The 21,539-nt window shown below is 39.7% G+C and overlaps 1 protein-coding gene across 13 annotated transcripts in view; it reads left to right on the top strand.

Moving 5' to 3' along the window:
- The window catches only part of CCDC171 (coiled-coil domain containing 171), a 152,784-nt gene that overhangs the window by 94,622 nt on the left and 36,623 nt on the right, over positions 1–21,539 (top strand). For 12 of the 13 annotated variants that reach the window (XM_075410936.1, XM_075410935.1, XM_075410934.1 and 9 more), the window contains 2 exons: positions 1,503–1,557; positions 13,307–13,438. In XM_075410936.1, coding sequence (XP_075267051.1) covers positions 1,503–1,557; positions 13,307–13,438 — 187 coding nt within the window. Of the gene's footprint in view, positions 1–1,502; positions 1,558–3,099; positions 4,593–13,306; positions 13,439–21,539 lie in introns of those variants that run through there. The other variant, XM_075410940.1, reaches the window with a different exon arrangement.

Here is a 21,539-nt window from a genome sequence, read left to right on the forward strand (position 1 = left end):
AAAGATGATATAAAGCATGTTCCTCATGCCTGAACTACATTTCTGCATGGTAATTCTAAAGAACAGTTCTATGATCCAATCTGAATTTCCCTTACACCTGTAGGAGTTGATGAATATATGAAATAAAGATGTAGGTGCAGTAGATTCATTTTTTCAAACTTTTTTCCTAGGTGCTATAAGCAAATATTACCTGACTTTAACATGTTTTTTAAAATAATAAATCGGCTGTAGTCAGAGGGCTTTCTGTTCAAAAAAATAAGAACCTGGGGACCACCTATTAACCTGGGTGCAAAATTCTATCTAAAGATACTTTCCTTTTTATGATGAACACCTGAGAATATGCAAGGTAAAGACTGACTTCTATGCCAGTAACAAACTTAGAAGTTAATGGTGTTGAACTGGCTCTCTGGAACCGATTTCACTCAAGTATCAGTCGCTACATAAATGAGGCCAGCAGAGAAGGTGAACAGCATGTCACTGTCAGTCTGTCTACGCCAAAGAAAGGCAGGATCCTGAAAAGAGAAAAGTCTATGTGATAGCTTTACTAGGAATGTAGAAGCCAATCCTGCTTTTCTGTCTGCCTTCCTGAATTTGCTGTTAGGATTGTATGAATCAAGATGTGAGGAAGCAGCAGTCATTCCAGGCAGAACACCACCATGGCCTTGTCTTCTGTTTTAGGAACTGTGAGAGCTTAGATGAAATATTCAGAGAACTGGCAAGGTAGAAGACAGTCCTGGAATATTAAGGTGTATCAGCTTTTCTGACATAGATTCCATTTGATTTCATATGGTGTTTTGTTGGCCACACTGTCCTGTTCTCCGTAGTCATATGGTATTATGCAATTTTAATTCCATTTCTGTCAATGCATCAGATGAAGCTGAGGGTTTTTTTTATGGCACCATAACTGATCAAAGCTGTCTTTCTTACTGAAGCCCCAATCTACAAAAAGGCGTGGGAGTAGTATTTCATTCTCCCAAACTTCTGTTTGGTAAGGATAGGATTCTTGACTGGACTGCTTTTGGAAAGGACCAGGGGAATGTTCAAGTTCAGAGAAGACAGACTTACCTGCATGTAAGCACATAGTTGCTAGGCCCATATAATTGATGAAAAACTTAGAATTTGTCAGTGTTTTCCAATATGAGAATGTAATCTTTTCCTGCTAAATCCTGGACTCCATTGAACATGCCCTTTTATCCAAGACAGCAGATTTCTTCTCCAGGAACATGATAGTTGTTCATTGATATGCCTATAAGTACAACTAGTTTAATTCCTTATGCACAACAGAAGCATATTTCGTATGGAAACGTGCCAAACAGTGATCCCGGAACTATTTTCTGGGGTTTGCATTGGAGATATAAAAAGGAGAAATAGAAACATAGCAGTTCGAGTTATGAACAATTATTTTTAAAGATGTGATGGTTATAAAGTAGGAAAAAATTAATTTCTACATCAGTAGACCTTCGGTGGTATTAACTATTCTGGTTTTTTTCCTCTTGTCATAGAGACAAAGAATTGATTATTAGTCATATGAAATCTGTGGAAGACACTCTTCATAAGGTAAGAATTTGAAGTATTCCCTCTGCATTTGTATTTCCAAACACAGTGAGGTTTTACAACTTCTTAGTCTAAGGGAAGGAGGAGAGTAGAAGTTGTTGTAGAGCAACTTCCTTTCCTTAGTGTTTTAAGTTTCCACCTTCAGCTTCTTTCATCTCCAAAAACTATTCATACTTTGTAAAATAAAATACAGTTTTGTGGTATGCAGACTTCTTGTTTTCAATATACTACAAAATTCACCTTCCTTCCCTCAGTCACTGAGCACTATTTCTGGTTACCAAGTGAAGAGTATTGATCATCCAAACAAGTTGTAATTGCTGGTCAGTTAACTCTGTCTACTGAGTAAGGTGGAGGTCATCAGGTGAGGTCACAGAGGTGGTGGCTGTAAGACATTTGGCTTTGTGCATGCTACTTTAATCTTTGATACATAATAAATAAAATAAGGAAAAGACAGTAAGTATTAACCTGTAATCAAAAACTTTGATTTTTTTTTTTAAAACTTTTTTAAATTGAGGAATAATCTTAAGTTGTCTCTCTGACTTGTACTATTTTGCCCTGGTGTAGTATTATTTGAATGTCCAACAAAGCTGTATATTTTAATTATTTGGAAGAAAGGGCTGTTTCTAAGTGTGGCTTTAGTTGCTGATTGGTTTATGACTGATTTTAGTCCAGAGCAACACAGAGCAAAAGAAGTATTTTTATTACCTTGGAGTGTTCATTTCCCTTATCACATCTTGAATTTCCAGCAACGTGGGAATCTATTCCTTATTTTAGTTTCTGTGCCCACCAAAACTGCTGTTAATTTAATTTTCAGATACCTTTTTCAAATTTCTCTTTCCTTTAACCTTCACAAAAAGTGACAGTACCTAAACTGTGTGTTTTATCTGCAGCAAAATGTTCTGATAGGTGATGGTGTTTTCCTTTGTGTCCCCATCTTCCTCATACTGGCTTCTTCTAAGCTTGCGAAATCTATGTAATGCAGAAAGTGCTAGTTTGTACAGTAACATGTCCTTGGCCTTGAAAATTTATTGTTCTGGATTGCAAGTCTACATTTTGATTTAGAAAGCAGTGATGTATATGCACAAGGACTGAAGTGTCTGGGGAATAGGGAAAGTCACATGCTTAGTACTGATTTTCCTGATACAGTGAATTGATCAAGAAACTGCCATCTTTCTTTGAGAATTTTAGTTACATCTGCTTCTTAGTTCTCAACATGCATAGTTGTTAGGCCCAAATAGCTTATTATTGAGTAGCAGAGTAGTTTATTCTTTCTGGTTTGTCAGTCCAAAGAATGAGGAAAAAATAAGAATTAGAAATGTCAGGGTGCTCCTTTCAGCAGGAGCTAAAAAGAATTGATTGTAAATCATTCATAATTTGACATATCCTTTATCCTAGAAGAACAAAGGGAAGTTATTGATCTTTCTTTGGGAAATATCTGTAATGTAAACCGCACATCATAATAGTAGCTAATTATCTAACATTAATGAACATGGCTGATGTGTAAACTATGAAGTTTACACTGTTCTTAAATGTTTTCTCACACAGTGAAAAATCGGAACGTGATGAAGTAGATGAAATACTGGTAAAGGAACCACAAGTCTGTCTGTCTGCCTCATAGAAATTCTGCTTTTGTTTTCAAAAAAAGAATCAAAATAAAATGGATAAAGTTTAGAATCATCTGGAGTTGAACAAGTATTACTGTTAGCTGCAGATACATTTACAGGACTTGGAAACTGAACATTGTGATATTTCTACGTTGATGTATTCATGAGCAAATACCCACAGAATTCCACCGCATCACTTGCAGGATCTGTGTTATCAATGCATAATGCTAAATTTTTGCCTGGAGCTCAGTGGGATTTTACAGACATGCTTAGCAGTCTTAGTTAGACTCAGGATAAGACAGTATACACTGATATCCATTAAAGCGACCTCATTTTTTTCTGTGCTCTACCACTACAAGAATTCCAGAATGCAGCTATGTAGGTCATCTGCCTTTGGCTGTATTTGGGTGTAATGTTCAGCAAACAAAGCAAGAACTAGCAGAGCTGAGAGAGACAGTCTCTGTGCATGCTTCTAATACAGCTCTAGACAAGGGATCATTTACAACATTTGCTGTCCCCCCTGTGACTGGATGGAGAATCTAGTATCGTACATTTGGCTTTATCAGCGAGTGCTTGGGCATGTTTGTGCCCAGAGTGATTCTTTTAAGACCATTTCAGAGCCACCTTTTTAAATCATCATGAATATTTATGAAGCGTAAATGTTGAAAAACTTGAGCGTGTGCTATGCTAAGAGAGAAAATATTTTTAGCAGCTCATTCCATATCCTTCATAACCTGCAAGGTATTCCTTAGAAGGTTATTGTTTCTCTTACCCTGAGTCTTGTCATGTTAGCTATCTTCATCTGACTCCTGGAGCTGGATTTTTGCACAAGAGTTCCTGATACCATTAAAATAAGAAATCTTTCTTGGTTTTGTGCCATCTAAATATTGAATACAAATATCAAAGTACAAAGTGAATGTTTTGCCAAATTTAAAAAAAACACCACCATCAAGGGCAAACAAAAGGACCTCAAGAAGATTTTGTTTTTGTTCAGTTTTATTCTCATTGTGTTAAAGATGAACAAAAGGTAATAGCTAAACAGATGCAGTATTTTTTTTTTCTTCCCTAGAATCTATTAGATAGCCTTAAACTGAAAAACTTGGCAAAGTAGAACAGGTTTGAATGTTGTCTTAGAGAACTTGTGTTCATGACTTGACTAGTTCATTTAAAAAAAAAAAAGCACCCAATGTAAGATGCAAAATGGTAACACAAATGAATTAATTTTTGCTAGAAGAGTTCTTAGAAGAAATTTCATCTGCTTGAAGTTCAAACATAAAGCGTTTTCTTTAAAATCTTCTCATCAAGAAAAGAGGCATTTAAGTAAATGTTGTATTTTAAACCCCATCTGCAGTCTTTTTTTATGTATGAAAAATAAATGATTTCTTGAAACGCTTTCCTTCTAAAAATACGTTGAGAAGTTTTTTCTTATAAACATGCCCTTGTTATACTTGTTGATAAACTGTATTTCCTTATTAATTTCTTCTGTACTTCTTAATATCATGTTGGCATAAACAGAGTAAGAGACATTAAATCTGTTCATTTTACACAACTAGATTCTTTAACATGTGTAGTTAATGACTTATTAGTTACAGTAATCGCATCAATGGGCGAAATAATTGTATGCTGTCTCTGCTAAAATCTTCAGCCTCCCCTTTGTATTCCTTCTCAGTCTGAGTGCTTGTGGTGGGTTAGCCTTGGCCAGCAGCCACATGCCAACCCAGCCACTCACTCACTCCCCGTCAACAAGACAGGAGGACAAAATAGGATGAGAAAGCTTGTGCGCTGAAATATGGATGGGGAGATGGCATACTAGTTACTGTCGCAGGTAAAACAGAGTTGACTTGGGTAAAATTAATTTTTTTATTAAAATAGATTTGGACTCTTCTGCCTGTGCCCTGACGCGCAGGGGGGATTACTGTCAGTCCTCCTCACACTGTTGCTTTGCTCCATGGTGGGCTCTCCACATGGGCTCTGGTCCTTCAAGAATACCTGCTCCAGTGTCGGCTCTGCATGGTCTTCAGTTCTTTCAGGAACTATCCACCTGCTCCGGTGTAGTGTCCTTCACGGGCTACAGTGTGGACATGTACTCTAGCGTGGTCATCTCCGTGGGCTGCAGGGAAATACCTGACCCAGTGCTCAAGCATTTCCCCCCAGCCGTGTCCCGCTTCTTCTCTGACTTTGGTGTTTGGTTTCTCACTCTCTTTCTTCCCTCCTCTTGACAGTGTGGTGGTTTTTCTTGTTTCTTAAATACGTTTTCACAGTGGGGCCACTAGCTTGACTGAGGGGCTCAGCCGTGCTCTGTGGTGGGTCTGCTGGAGCTGGCTGGAGTGGACTGTGTGGCATGGGGCCACCTCACAGAGGTAGGTCTCTCCACCCCTGTCACCCCACTGCTACCAGCGCCTGGGCACCTACACCTGGTGCAGTGTGATCTGGCCATTTTAACAGGTTAATAAAATACCACGTCATCACATGTTTAGACTGTTACCCACTACCTTGTGAAGCTGATGAGCTGTGATTATGAGTCCGTAAAAAACACAAGAAAACCTCCCTCAGAAAGTCTTTTTTTTCCCAATATTGATTAGCAGCCCACTCATTCTGACATTTTGGGACAGTTCAGGGATCAAAGCATCTTTCTGGTCTACTCCTTTCCTTTTGGCACTTGGTCAGAAAAATTATTCTTTGTCCACTGCTGTAATGCACTTAAGTTCTGCTGACTGGAAGGTTCATACGTCAGCTGACAGGACGGCTTCCACACAGACCTGTCAGCAGTCATGCCTTGAAATCCTTACACCACCGTGTTTCATTGCCTCACTGCTGCTCACCTTCCACCCCTGTTGTCTTCTCCAAAATGTCCCTAAACTGACTATGCATGGAATTTGGGCCCCACATTTCAATCAGCTGGAAAAAATCTAAACACTGTATGATCCATCCCGTTATATACTTATAAAATACAAAGACAAAATTATCTTTCTTTATCCAATTTAATGATGTTTTTAATACCAGACAAAGAGACAGTTGGAGATGGAGTGAGACTGTTGAAGACTTGAGGATTAGTAATGTTGTAGCATTAGATTGCTATTTCTGATGTGGTCCATAGCAATAAAATGCATTTACTTACGATGCTTGTTTTATGGCGTGTAAGAAATTAATCTACAATAGGTTTAAGTCCATATACAAGTGACTACATCAGTAAAAATGCTCAGTGTGTCATTAATTGTTAGTTTCAGCAAGAAGACCACAAATTGATCAGGCCTTGAAAAAACAGAACAGTTATGAGGCTTAAGTTAGGTGCCACAATTAGACTTTAACAGATGTGACCTGATACTTTGAAGTGTACTGATCAGACACATTTCTTTGAGTTAACTGGGATCTGTAGTCTATCATATTATTTAGTTATGTCCATAATGATTTAAAAGCTCTTGTTTTAGAGATCCCAACTTGCAAATTTTTCCCTAGTCTAACATCACTCCCAGAGCTGGTTCTTCTGTGTGTTCAGACACGTGAAGTGAGGGAAGCCTGCTTGTGTACGTGTGTGTGTGTGTGCTCAGGGTTTGTTTATCGCTGTGGACCTCGGTGGTTCTAAACCAGTACTATCATAAGCCTTTTGAAGCAGTGGGTATGTGTACATTGAATAAAATCACAAAGAAAACCCAATTAGAATATTAAAATTTTTAATATACTGCTGTAAGAAGTTTATAGTAGAAAACAAGCTATTATTTCTCTGTGATAATAAAAAAATCCAGTAAACAGGTTACTTTTTCTCCTCCTCCGTCTAGTATTAGCACCTCTTCATTTCAATGTTTCATGAATGACTTTTGTTTCCCCCCCCTAGTAATCTGACTTTCTTGATCCTTGTTCCTAAGGATCAGTTGTGCAGGACATACAGGTGTTAGCACAGCTGGCTTGCTGATGACAACTCTGTCCATATAGCTGTCTAGTGTGTCATCACTCATACTGTTCAGTGTCATTCTGACCTAGCCAAGCTAAAAATGGTACTCCAGCTCAAGAGGGATTTAAAAACCTTGACAAACTAAAGATAAGACATTGCCAAATGTCATATCCCTGTGCTTAGCTCTTTTCAGTTTGGACATATGTAAATAACTATTTTCAGGGTGTGTTTGTCTTCTGTGTCTTTTGGTGTGTTGTTTCTTTTTTTTTTTTTTTAAATGGCTGAATACTTTTGAGTAGTTTGCCTTTAGTAAGGAAAAATCCTTGTTTGGAGAATTGTGGAATTACTGAATACATTAACTGTTATTTTCTCCAGACGTAGGTTCATTTTCAGCCCAAGGTCACTGAAATGCATTCATAGGGGATGTATTATAGTGCACATCCGGAACTACAGTGAAGCTTAGGTGCAGTGGTCAATGTTTGCAAAAAACAACTCTGGATCAAATTAACATCTTATTCAACAGAGCATGCAGTGTGTGTGTAGTAATAAGAGAAAGCTTGAATTAAACTTATAGGTAAGCCTGGAATGGTATTGTACTCTGAAAATTAATTTCCAGAATCTTGACTAGCCTTAAAAAAAAAAAAAAAGGAAAAAAAATAGAAAAAAAGAAAAGCTAAGCATACCCAAAACATCGGTTTTATGAGATACATGTCTCCTCATACAAACGCTGTTATGCAGTAATTAATGTTCTTTTAAAAATCACCTATGAAATTACTTGTATTGTAATTAAATACATACAGATTTGCATGGCAGTAATCAGAAAGGATAGTCACTAAATCTGTATGCTAATACAGAAGTTTTTAGTAGATTTTCAATGAAGTGAAATATTTGGTATACCTAATTATATTCATACCTACAGCAGGGTATGTGACAATGCTATTTAAAACCACTATCGAAGCCAAACCCTTTCGTTTGAGGATGTATTCCCTCTTTTGATGAAAGAGTTTGCAGCGATCTGCCAGCCTTTAATGAGTACTCAAACCTAACTGTGGTGGCCATATAACAAGCATCCGTTCAACTGTACCGTGTAGCTCTTTTTCCCTTTCCCTCTTACGCAGCACTATTTTGTCTAAGCAAGATACGCTGTGTTTGGTGTAGTTTGGTTTAGCCTTTGGGGAAGGGGGGGGGGGGGGCAGGGAAGAGAAAAAAGAATCTGAGGGTTGGGTTTTTTTTTTTTTGCAATCCAATTGACTGGTTTGGTTCCCAACTTCATTCCTCACCTGTTCCACTGTGTAATTGTGGCTACAGTTTTCAGATGCTTGATTTAAAGTGCCTTCAGTTTAAGCAACACAGTCTTGTCACAGGCAGTCTTTCTACTTCTTCAGCGATCCTTGATTCCTGAAACATCCTGATGGCAACTATTGTGTCCGTGATTATACAGGCCCTTTTCAGGGCAGACTCAGGCTCTGGTGTTTATGAGCAGGTGATACTAACACGTTGTTTCTTGCATCTGACAGGGTGCTGTGGTATATACTTCTTTGGATGTCACGTGCCAAATACTTCAGCAAATCTTTTGGGGTCTGTGTTCCCTTAAAGGGCTAACCATTCACATGTGATCACTGTTTTCTAGAGAGCCCGTACTCTGGAATGACAGTGTATGGGTATATCCTTAGAAAGATCATCTGTATTGGCAACTTACTTGAAGAACTACTGTTACCAACAGCGTTCAGTACTATTGTTGGTGCAACTTCCTTCGTGTATATTCCCTTGTATTTTTTCTTATAGAGTAAGAGAGTATCAACAATTCATAACTAAACATTAAAAAATTAGGGAGTGTTCATGAAGGTTTTAATTCTGTCCACCAATGTATATACTTCTTTATTTTTCTCCTTAGTTCCGTGGTCATTTGTGCCACTTTAACAAAGATTTTCCAATTCAAATGAGTTACTATATAACTTACTTCTCTTAAAGTACTACCCATCAAAGAAGTCAAAGGACTGTGTTCAGCAAGTGTGTGTGTCCTGGATTTCTGCAGTATAGCCTCCCTGGAGGCTGCTGGAGGTGTGGATATTGTGCAGCTAAATCGGCCACATATTTACAAGACTGTGGTTAAGACTGAGATGTGGTTTGCATTCAAACTGCCTACTTCTGCTTTAAAAAGTTCTAAAACCATTTTTGTTAATTCTGTCACATGCATAACACGTAATGGGGTGATAGAAACCATTTTGCTTGCACTCTTTTAGAATGATTTTCATGACATACTTGTAGCTTCTGTTACCTCAGCAACATGGTCACCTCAAAGTCAAGCAGACTAAATCATTGTTTACCATTCACTTATCACTGAATCACTGCATTGTTGCAGTTTTTGTTCCACTGTTTAAACTGCAGATGATATACTATTAAAAATAGTAGTAGGAAGTGAAAGGAAAATAAGCCCAAAGTATTTTACTTTCTAGGTACTATTTTTTTATGTAGAATTGGTGAACTCTGAACTTATAGAAGGTTCTCCTATATAGCTTACATAGTGAAGTTTATATCCATAAATAATCTTATTTTCTTTTCAGCATAAGAAAGCATTGAATTAGGTCAAAAATAAGGAACTAAAATCTCAGTTTCGTTTTACCAGTCCCACAATAACTGGGCAAAGACATTGGGGGCGGGGGGTAAGCACATCTTAATACCATTTACTACTTGCTGGCACTTAGTACACTATCTCTGTTGGCATATCTGGACATACCAGCTCAGACTATGCAGAGGGAAAACAAAGAAGTGAGCACAGAAGTGGACTGTAGACAAAATTATTATCTCTGATCAGCAGAGAATTTTTAATATCATTTTTGGACGTGTAGAATTAGACCATCAAATTCTACACGTTGGTTCAGTCAATCGTGTGACTTCAGTTTATTATTCAGTTTCATCTTTGATCTGAATTCATCAGTATTTTATTGATTTTAAATTGAGTGGCTATAGTGTTGTCTTCTGTATTGGTCTCTTAATTAATTAAAAAGTTAAACACTGTCATAAGTCACTGTGCTCCTTTGTTCTAAAGTGTTTTGAGTATTGTAGTAGAGTTGTGGGGGTCTGTTTGTGATTTTGCCTGTTTTCATACAGTATTTATATAAGGCTAAAATGAAAAAATCTAACGATTATACTTAGCAGCCCACTGTCACAGTACTTACTATGCTCCATGTGAAATCGCTCTTGCAGCTTTTTACGTTTACCAAAAAATTACATTTACCAAAATCAGAAATAGCCAAAATCTTCACTAGCATTGGCTGTAGATAAATGTATATATATTTTTTATCTCTATTAAATTTTTACCGTAAAGAGGTGGAACTGGTTTTAGACATTTCTAATCATTGCAGTAAGCCTGATTAGCTGATCGGGATTTTTAGATTATAGCATTAGTTCTTTAGCCTAAGGAGACGTCTCAGATAAAATAGTCTTGCTTTAGACTTCATGTGGAGGAAAAAAAAGAAGTGTCATTAAATACAAAAAAAGCTCTGAAACTTGTGTTGTAAAGCTTAACTACATAAGATCGTTTTCTTCCCTGTCAAGCTATAAAAAAAAACCCGAAAACATTTTGAAAATAAAATCAGCAGTTTTACCTTTGCGTAATAGTTCTGTAATGTAAGTGTATGTGCAAGTAGTATGCTTACTTCCTTAGAGAATGAGGAAATAATCAGAGTCTCCCAGCTCCTGTCAGTATCTTTCTGGATCTCAAAAAGCAAATAGTCAGGAAGTGATGAAATTAGTTCTGAAGATTTCATATAGGTACATCCCATCCAGCATGATTCCATGCAGGCATGGCCGTTGTAGCTTTCCATGCCTTCAATAGGTAGCCATCTTGAAGACCGTTTTCACCTGGAGTGAAGCAGTGTAATGATATTTGTACAGTATATGCCCAGTCTTTTGTTCTTAGAATTTTTTCTGAACCCTTGTGAGTATTTTTCAAAGGAAAAGGCTAGCTTCATTTTCTGTTTCTAAGTATGCATGTTGGTAATGAGATTCACTCTTCACAATCCAACTATTTGCAAACACGAAAAGTTCTGGGGTTGTTTTTTTAGTTGTAAATCTTTGCATCAAGCTGATACATACTTTTCTGCTGTGGTGATATTAATGGTGTATGTTTACCACAATTCAGCCACTGTAAAAAATGGCTTTTGTATTTTATTGTTCGGCGAGTATCAGGCCCCAGTACTGAAATGGAGAGTTTGAAACTAATAGGGTTAAAAGGACTTCCACTGTCAGTGTTGTGTGTGTGTTATACCTACATTGCTTATACATTGTTTTTTTTCCCGCTAGTATTAGCAATCTGCTTTTGTACTTTGACATAGGGATTTCCCTCGTGAATTTTGTCACAGAAAAAAGAGAATCATCAATATCGCAGTTAAACTTGACTTTCAAAGCTAATAGTATCTCATTTGGGGGCTGAAATTTAATAAATTTTCTTTGATTCTGGGTGAGTTTTTAAACATCAAACAATGAATTGGCCAGGGTGCAGTAAAATATTTAGATCTATTGACTACGGTTCAGAAGGGTAGAAGGCAAAACACTGGTGGTTTGATGTTGATAAATTCTTAGTACCTTAATCCACATTAATGTTTTCTTTTATCTGTGCGCATACTGGCAGCAAAGACACTGAAAAGTCGGGATGTGCGAGCTATAAAAGTGTAAATCGAGTGTGTGTATGTGTGGCTGCGTGTGTACATATGTGTGTGTGTGTTTAAAGTAATGCATTTTGTTATATTCAGCAAGGTTAACGTCTGACCGGAATTACACATGCTGGCAGAACACTCTGGAGAGCGTGTTTGTTCCACAGAACTGCATCTCCTGAACCTCGTGCACCGTGTGTGCAAAAAATGCGTAGCGGACCTTTCCCGTTATAAAAATTGCATCATAGTGCATATGTTTGGCAGCCACAGGTATTGACAGGACTTCTTCAGGTCAACTTGGGAGATGTTGGGCTCCCTATTCCCACCGCACAGAGCAACAAATAAAGTAAAATCTTTTCTTCTCTGTGTCGGTGGATTTACACATGCTGGCTTTCCACCGGCGCAGGTTTCAAAGGCTCTGCTGTTGTTTGAAGTGCGGTCACTCATAATCAGCGTTTTACAAAGGTCTGATTTTGTCAGCGGTGGCAAAAAAGTAATCTGGGGTTTAAAATGAACAGACGTTTTAATTTGCGTTCGGTGAGTTCTTCTGGGCAAGGGAGGAGAACGGAAATTTGTTTAAAATAGCTTTTCTTAATTGGTGTACCCCGTGTATGTCCGTTGCTGCTCGCGGCGGCAGATCACTCCCGCAGCACTCGCTACCGCGACTGGACGGGCGCCGTCTGTGCCACGCCAAGGCCCTTCCTCCCTCCCCCGGTCAGGGTCTGCCTGCTGCGGGCTCCCGGAGGGGGCCGTGCCCCTCAGCCGCGCGTTACACGCACGCGCGCGGTGTGAGACCCGCGCCGGCGGGCCGGCGACGCCTTGCGACGGGCGGGAAAGGCCAGGCCGAGCCGGCAGCGTGGCGGGCGCGTCGGCAGGTGGCGCTGCGACACCAACGGCCGGCGGCGGGCACGAGGTGCCCGCGGGACTGGCGGTGCCCGAGAGGGGCTCGGGGAGGGCCGGCCGTCGCGGTGAGACCCCGGGGAGCGGGGCTGGCCGGCGCCGTGAGACCCCCGGGGAGCGGGGCCGGCCGTCGCGGTGAGACCCCGGGGAGCGGGGCTGGCCGTCGCGGTGAGACCCCGGGGAGCGGGGCTGGTTGTGCTTGGTTCGAGGTTACTCGTTCTCACCCGGGGTCTGGCCGAGCCGCCGCTGAGAGACCGGCGTTGTTGGGGGGGCTGAAGGGACCACCCCGCGGGAGGCAGCGCTCGCACGCCCGCTGCTGCTCCGCGCCGTCCCGTGTGCTTTCCGGCTCTGGAGCTGATGTTTGTTTGAGTCAGAAGTGAAATTGCTGTTTCCTTCCTTGCGAGGTTTTTGCGGGGGACGGGTCCGTGAAACGCGTGTGCCGGGCGGGCTCGTGAGCCCGCAGCGTCCCTTCCTCCTGTCTCGTTTCAGGCCGGGGGAAGATGCTTTTTCTTCTTAACATTCTCTCCCGGCGCTCTGAATTAGAGATTTATTTGCAACGAAAAATCAATTAGTCCTAAATTTATTCATGGATTTCAGGTCCAGCGATCAATGCGAGTCCACTCAGCGGGCTCAGGGGGACCCAGTTCATCCCAGTTAATGTGTCTGAAGGGGAATTACCATTGATGCTGTTTTTTTCCCTTTAGGTCAGAGATCAGACCTTGCTGTCATGGACTGCGGCAACCAGGAATGACTTCACCCTGCAGCTACCCAAACTGCACCTAGAGACCTTTGCAGTGGAAGGGCTGAAGGGCAGGCCAGAGGTTGTAGCGTTTCAGGTTAGAGTCTGAAATTCTTTTTTTTTTCCTTTTTTGCATCTGTGGTGGAACGAGGAGCTGGACTGCTCTGAGTGCGTGGAGAACAAAAAGCTTTGAAACTATTGCAATCAACAGTTGAAAGATAAATCATTTCCACGTATTCTCTTGAACAGAGTGTTTCAGAGATGATGTGAACTTCTGATTTTTGCGGTTACAATGTTGAATAACTGATGAGAATCTGACCGTGGAAAAAATGGAAATGTTATATTGGAAAATTAATATCACTCTGTGCCCCCCTCCCTTTCTTCCCCTGCCCCCTTAATTTAAGCAAGGTAAATAAAACAGGAAAAACAAAGAGGAATTTTGTGCTGCTTCTTGGTCAGTATCAGATTTTTCCATATTACCTTTTTAGAAGCAATGGTGGGTTTTGAGCATTCCTAATTTATAAGAAACTGCTTTTTGGAATACTTAAATATAGAAGCTGTTTTGTTCATGTAGGTTTAAAGACTTGTATGTTTCAAAATACTAATTTCATTAGGAGGAAACAATGGGGGAAAAAAGAGAAATGAGATGAAAATGTGCTTATTTTCAGCTCTGAAAATGGATTCTGTGCAATGCCTCCTTATTGTTTTTGTTATATCTTCTTATACACAAGCTATTCCTTAGTCTTTACAGCTGGAGAGTGACTTCATTCTTGTGCTATATTATTGCTAAAGGCAGAACACTTTGTTTTCTCGGTGAGAGAAAGAAAGGCAGAGTTGAGTGCCTACTTCTTTCATTGTGCTTTTCTGTGTGAATCAGACAGAGGAAAGCTAGTCATGTAAAGTGTATGGAAGTCAGACAATGCAAGTATTGCATAGTGTGTGTAAGTTTTCCTAGTAACCTTTTTTAATTTATTGTAGATTTTCTGTTCTAGATGCAGCGTATAATTGCAGGAACAGGGTCACGAAATCAAATATTCAAGAAAGGTAGATTACAAGCTGGACATTTGTCACTATTACAGAATCACAGAATGTTCGGGGCTGGAAGGGACCTCTGTGGGTCGTCTAGTCCAACCCCCCTGCCGAAGCAGGGTCACCTACAGCAGGCTGCACAGGACCTTGTCCAGGCGGGTCTTGAATATCTCCAGAGAAGGAGAATCCACAACTTACTTGCACGCATGCGTTTCAGTATGATAAAGATTTAAATTAGGTGTGTATTACTGTGTTTCCGTAATAAAGTAGCAATACATAACACCTGAGATTCCCATGAACTTTAGTTAACACAGCTGTATGTCTCTAGCAGAGGGTGGAATTGCAAAGGTTTCCCCAGTACAGTCATGATCCCCTTTAAGGCTGTGCAAAAGGTTCCACAGGTGATATCTTTTCAAAGAAGCTGTCATGGAAATGGCTAGCTTTTAAATACTGCTCTTCTAATTCGGTGGCCTACTGAGTGATAGCTGCCTTTTTTTTTTCCCCATTCTTTTTTGTCCTCAGAGTGATTGTATAAGCATTTGCAAGACAGCCTATTCTTTCTTTCTCTCAAGAAGATGAAGAGAAACAGAAGTATAGAAAGTTGCATTTCATGTTTGTACAGAGTGCTTGTGGTGTAACTAACATATAGCAATGTATGCGCTGGGTAGTTTACTGGTGGTGCAGTATTGTAAGCATACTCTTTGTTCACCCAGCAGCTCCCATTACACGCAGTTTCTCTGTATGGACACAGACAGCATCAGTGGTTCACGATCTGTCTCACTGTGCAGTTCTTTTTTCCCTTCCCTTTCCCTTTCCCTTTCCCCTTCCACCCTTCCTTTTCCCTTTTCTCTTTCCTCGTCTCTAGTCACATGGTGCCTGTTTGGTAACTAAGTATATTATAGAGATTTTATTATGACATCTTGCTTTTAGAGCTGGGAGTCAGCTAATTGATATTCACTGTATGCAAAACTATATTAAGAGCAGTCCTCCAATCTTGAATGAGGTAAGCAGTTAGTGATCACTTTATGGACACTTAGTATTAAAACTGATGGAATTGTTTGCATGCATGGTCTCTATAACCTCTACTACTACATGTATTTTATAGTTAGTCTGTAACAAGTGCTTTTCAGTTAAAGGCCTTACTATGTGCAAGTATTAGACATAAGGAGTTTTTTTCCAAGTCTGTATTTATAGGTATTTGGTGCTTTCTTTAAAAAACTGCATTAAAATTTAGATCCTAAATTAGACAGTATGGTAGGGATGAAGCACTGGCTGTCAGAACTATTGAGTATTCACAGAAGATTGCATTGTTTTTATTATGCATCCATTTCATAGTAGGTGGCTGGAATCAGTAATTAATAATTTTATATCCATTGGTTCAGTGTGTATCACTTTCTCACTGTATGAGAGGAGGAAAAAAAGCTAGTATATTTGTATGTGCATACACATCTGCATAGGTTGTCTTCTAATTTTTTTGGAGAGCAATTGGGTCTTAAAGGCGTTTTGAATGAAATCTGCTGTCCTTAATTTACCGTATGGGCTCAGCAGCATTAGTGATCTGTATCCCTTGTCACTGGGAATACAGGAAGTCTCAGAATTTTTAAATTGCTGTTACATCTTTATGAATGTTTCTTGGGAAAAATATGCTTACTTTGTAGGAGACAAGTGCAAAGAAGATTGGCATAATGAACTGGAGTTGCTTGACTGTGAACTAAGCATCAGAGATTTTTTTTTGTTGCATAATTAATTAATTATCTTGTGAAACCAGACTATTGATTTTTTTCTAGCAAATGGATACAACATTCCAAATACCATGAATGCGTACAGGGCTTATCAAACAGACAAATAAACCCCCTGTTATTCACAACCAAAAGTTTTTAAGCTGTATAGGAAGTGGTGTGCATCTTTTAGAGAATGTGTTGTACACACTAGTGATAGACCTTGAGCTAATGAAATGAAATATGTGGAGCACAAAGTTCTGTGCTTCTTCTCCAAAGCCTGCACTGTAATGCCTCTTGAGTTGCAAAATTACATAATAGATTGAAATGTAAGTTATTCAACAAGAATGTCCTTGCATTGAGTGTCTTCTAAAGCCCCATCCAAGCAGTGAAAGTATGTCTTAATTTGTAGGTATTTGTTAAATTCTTGGAAACTGTAACAAGAATTACTGTAATAGTTTGAAAATGTCACTTGAGATGGATAAGTAATGAAAGAAGTGTAGTATCTCAAAGAGTAAAATGTTACGATTGCTATAGCTTTGAAACACTCTCACCTGGTATTTAATTGCTGTGAAGGATGTTATGTCACAAGGTTGTACTGTTTGTTCCTTAGTTAAATTTGAAAGTGGAAAATACAGTATTATTTTCAAACACCTGAAACACATGAGAACAGGATTTAAGGTGTACTGTTCTGGCTGTGCCTGAATGTTCCCACTGAAGACAAAAAGTGGAACTGTATGTGAAGCCTCCAATAAATACAGGATATAGGGTAAAAAAGAGCAACTGACATAACATCAGATTCCTAATTTTAGTAATCTTGCTTGACAGATGACTATTTAAATGAACCAGTAAAGGTTATCAAGTCTTTATTAAAATAAAAAAGTGAATTCCGCTACACCTTTAGGAAGAGGGTAATGTTCTCTCAACTCTCTCTTCTGAAAGAGGTTATCGGCCCTCAGATAAAGTCATCTTTCAGAAGATTCATTCTGAATTGTCTCAAGTACTTTTAGATGAAATACGTAATTAATACTAATGGCAAACAGTTTGACCTAAAAACCAATGCGTGAAGCCCCTATATAGACCAGATAAGGTTTAAACATTCATGTATAAATAATTAAGCGTTAGTATACTCTCACAATAAATTTCTTCTTTTTGAGGTGTAGGCGCAGAAGGGTAAGAACTGGTATGAAAGAAACTTCTTGAAGCAAATCTAGGTACCTCAGACTAGTTTTGTGATAGTACTAGGATGTGTAATGTATTCTTGATGTACAAGTGCTAGATTCCCAAACAGGGAGAGGCTAACAACATACAGATTGGTGGCATTGCCCTGTGTACCTAGGTTATGCTCTGTAGGTTTTACAGGAGGTGCAGGAGCTGTTTAAGCAAAGTAGAGGAGCACTGTCTTTAGGGAGGATGTCCCAGGTGTTCTAATACACAGAAGTAACAGTTATTCAGGCAGTGTCAGTGAAAAACAGTGGCAATAAGAAACTAGCTGTGGTTGTCAACAATCACATCCGCTGCGTGTCCAAAAGACGTACATTTGGCTGTGTGATCAGGCAGCCACTGATGTTCACATGTGGTAGCTGCCTGCGTATGTGCAATTAGGGAAAGAGTAATTGTTTTCTGTGTCATGGGAACTACCTTGACGTCTGTCTTCAAAGTTTCCATTTGTGTGTTTTATTAACTGCCCTGTTAATTTGTGGTGGTTGCTTTTGGTCAGTATTTGGCATGGTGGGCCTCTTACTCCTCGTAATACCTGGTTGCTGAAGCATATGATGTGACTTCTGGATTTTGGTTTGGCAGAGAAACGGTATTCACAGATGAACTTGTATTGCTGTTTTACACGATTTATATGAATTAGAAAATCCAAGTGGGCAAGTTTTGTGAGTGACTTTAATAAGGATGTGAATATTTAATGCATTTGTGTGGTGTATGAAAAAGCAGACGCGAGGATGAGACTGTAGGCAGGCTTCTGGTGTAAAAGGGGTGCACATACACATACCTGTATTTGTCAATATTTAAAGGTCTTGGGAGAAGGCATTTCTTGGTGTGCTGCCACTCACTTGAGGGGTAAGATTGAAAAATCCCTTCCATATTAAGCAAATTGTAATTTTATTATAACCAAGGACTTGAGTGGCTAAATCTGTATGTTTTACTACTAAGCTTGCCCTTAATTTTGAGAGATACCCCACACTTGTGGTGTGCTTTCTTTCCTCCAGGTGGGTTTGAGACAGGTAATTTTTCACTTTGTTGTGTGTGTCCATCTCCCTCTCTTTTTGTGTCTCTCTCTGGTGCACGCTGTCTGTCCCTGTGTGCTGTGTGCCCACTTGCCGCTGCACGTGTGCTCTCTGCTGCTGTGTGCTCGCTGCCGCACACACGCTCGGCTCCTCTTGCTCTTGCTCTCCCTGCCGTGCCTGATCTCTCTTCTGTACCCACGCTGGTGCTTTCCCTCGGTCTATCTCTGCCTGCTGCTCTGCCTTGGTCTCTCTCTTCCAGCCTCTGCCCCTCTCTCCTGCACCCTGTACCTATCTCTCCCACTTTGGCTCTATCTTGCTTGCTCTGCCTCTGTCTTTCTGTCCCCACCGTCCCCACTGCCCCTCTGGCTGTCCCCCCCGTCTCTGCCTCTCCCTTCCACCCTCCCCATCTCGCTCTCCCTCTGTCTCTGTCCTCAGCGGGTGTCCATCTGTTCATGCAGGTTTAAGAAGTCCGTGTGGGATTTATATGTACTTCTTTGTGTTTCTCAGGTGTTTTGAGGTAATTTGAAATGAAAAGTGCAGTAATAACCTAAAGGCTTATAGCGGTGGTAGTAATATAGTCAAGTACTAACATCTTCAGTGTTAGCGTATATAATCATAAATTTATGAAGGAGTAGGTTCTTACCATTTGTTTTATGTAAATTATGGATTCACGTATGATTTAGTCATGCATTGTCTCATTGTGTTTTAAGTCTGCTTTTTCTAATTAATTGGGCAAACATAAATGTGGTTTAAAGTGTTAGGAGCTGTTTAGTTTGTATTTTCACTTGTTCATTAATTTTAGATTTATACTTGATAGATTAGAAGGTAAAAATATGCATAATTCTGCTGATAATTTTTCTCAAATTAATAAACACTTTCTCATTCTCATGTTTACTTGTTAATAAAACAGTTCTTACCAAATTAAGGAAGAAAGTGATTTCAAAGGTAACATTATATTTCTGTCATCAGATTTTATCCTCTGCATAGGGCAGGTCTTTCAAACATAAATCACTACAAGGTATGATGACTTAATGGGATGAATTAGTCGTGGAGTAGCTGCTTGAAAACTGAATTATTAGTATTTTAAATCTTGTACTTTTATTCTGGAGCCTTTTTTTTTTTTAAAATGCATGGCTGTTAACAAGTAATTGTGATTTTTTTTCTCTTAATACTTCAGAAAGGAGAAACCTTTTTAAGGGAGTCTTTGAGGTAGTGCATTTATATATACATGCACCCAACAGCACAGACTTCTAGTGTTTTCTTTTTACTTTCACCGTTTCACCCACAGAAGGAACTATCCATTTGATTACAGAGGCCAGAATGCTGCCTCCTCTGGAATCGAACTGCTGGTGCTTGTTGGGTAAAGCTGGGTCTTCGCTCTCCAGGAGTTCACCAGCTGCTATCAGCAGCACCTGGGCTGCCCTCCCCCTCTTGGATTCTCCTCTCCAAAAGGACTAATTTCCTACCTGGTGTCAGAATGTGCTGCTTCTGGACTGACCATAAGCCTGCCTTCTAATATAATGTTTAAAGAGAGAAGTGATTCTTTATTAATAGAATGATACTTTGCACTTGCACCTTGAGTTGAAATACTCATAATAAGTTTTTTAAACTCATAAGAGAGTTCAGACTCTTGCAACCCTGACCTTTTGGAAACTTCAGTTTGTCAAAAATAAAGTAGGTACAGGGCTTAAGAAACAATAATTAACAGCTAAGTAAAATCTGAATAACCAGATTGAAGAGATGTCACTTGAAGAACTCTAAATTTCATCTCCCTGAATGTGTTCGGTTAGTATCTGTAATCATGTCTCCGAATAGGTTGTATCACAATGACAAATATTTGGAAGCCATTTTAGCATAATTTATTTTAACTATAATTCCTTTAAAATATAACATTAATGTATGTTAGCAAAACATGATTTAAAACATAAAAAGTGAGGCATCTTCAAAATGCCAGTGATGTTGGAAATTTGCATTTTGTAATTTGAATTTCACACTACTTCTGCTTTCTGTGGGTTTCTGTGTTCCCTACTTCCTCTGCTCTTCACATCATTTCTTTTGGCAGTCTTTTTCCTGCCTGTCTTGTATGAGCTTTTTATTGCTCTCTCTCCTTTCCTCATTTTCCCCCTTCCTACCGTTAGCCTCTTTCCCTCACTTTCTCAGCCACCTGCTCACTTTTTGTTTCTTCTCTTGCCTTTCTTCATTCTAATAAATGGAGACTATATGAAGAACCTTTCGTAGAAGGCTTTGTAGTTAGGTGGTACAGTGATTGCACCCCAACTCCGTTAAGTCTTTGGCGCTATGGGACTGTATGTATCAAAGTCAGTATCTGTAATCACCAATTAATCAATTACTGAAAGCTGTCTCTCTGTGCCTGTGAAACTACTCTCATGCAGCCTCTTTCATAAGTATTATTAGTTTTGTAAAAACTTTCAGTTAAGATCTGCTGTGGATTATCTTCACAGAATCACAGAATGGTAGGGGTTGGAAGGGACCTCTGTGGGTCATCTAGTCCAACCCCCCTGCCGAAGCAGGGTCACCTACAGCAGGCTGCACAGGACCTTGTCCAGCCGGGTCTTGAATATCTCCAGAGAAGGAGAATCCACAACCTCCCTGGGCAGCCTGTTCCAGTGCTCCATCACCCTCAGAGGGAAGAAGTTCTTCCTCATGTTCAGCTGGAACTTCTTATGCTTCAGTTTGTGCCCTCTGCGCCTTGTCCTGTTGCTGGGCACCACTGAAAAGATCTTGGCCCCATCCTCCTGACACCCACCCTTCAGATATTTACAGGCACTTACAAGGTCCCCTCTCAGCGTTATCTTCTTCAGGCTGAACAAGCCCACCTCCCTCAGCCTTTCCTCATAGGAGAGATGCTCCAGTCCCCTTGATAGAGGGGACTGTAAGAAACTTGAAACTATGACAAAAAAGCCTTAATATTTCCTAGTTTTCAGTAGTCTTTAGTACTGTTACTTGTATTCCTGCATGCATAGTGATCTAATGATGTAACTGTTACACTAATCCCTGTTTTCTTATTAAGGAATGTAGTGGAAGGACACAGGCACAAGCTATCACTTAGTCATTAGACAAAATAATTAAGTGAAACATAGGTGGTCTTGGTTCTCAGCAAATAATTGGGATAATTGTGGGATAAAAGAGACTCCTAAATAATTCTGCTCCAGACAGCTCGACCTTGGGAGGGCAAATGCACCAAGTTACAGAG

The sequence above is a fragment of the Opisthocomus hoazin genome, chromosome Z (genome assembly GCF_030867145.1).
Source record: "Opisthocomus hoazin isolate bOpiHoa1 chromosome Z, bOpiHoa1.hap1, whole genome shotgun sequence".
Classification (NCBI taxonomy): domain Eukaryota; kingdom Metazoa; phylum Chordata; class Aves; order Opisthocomiformes; family Opisthocomidae; genus Opisthocomus; species Opisthocomus hoazin.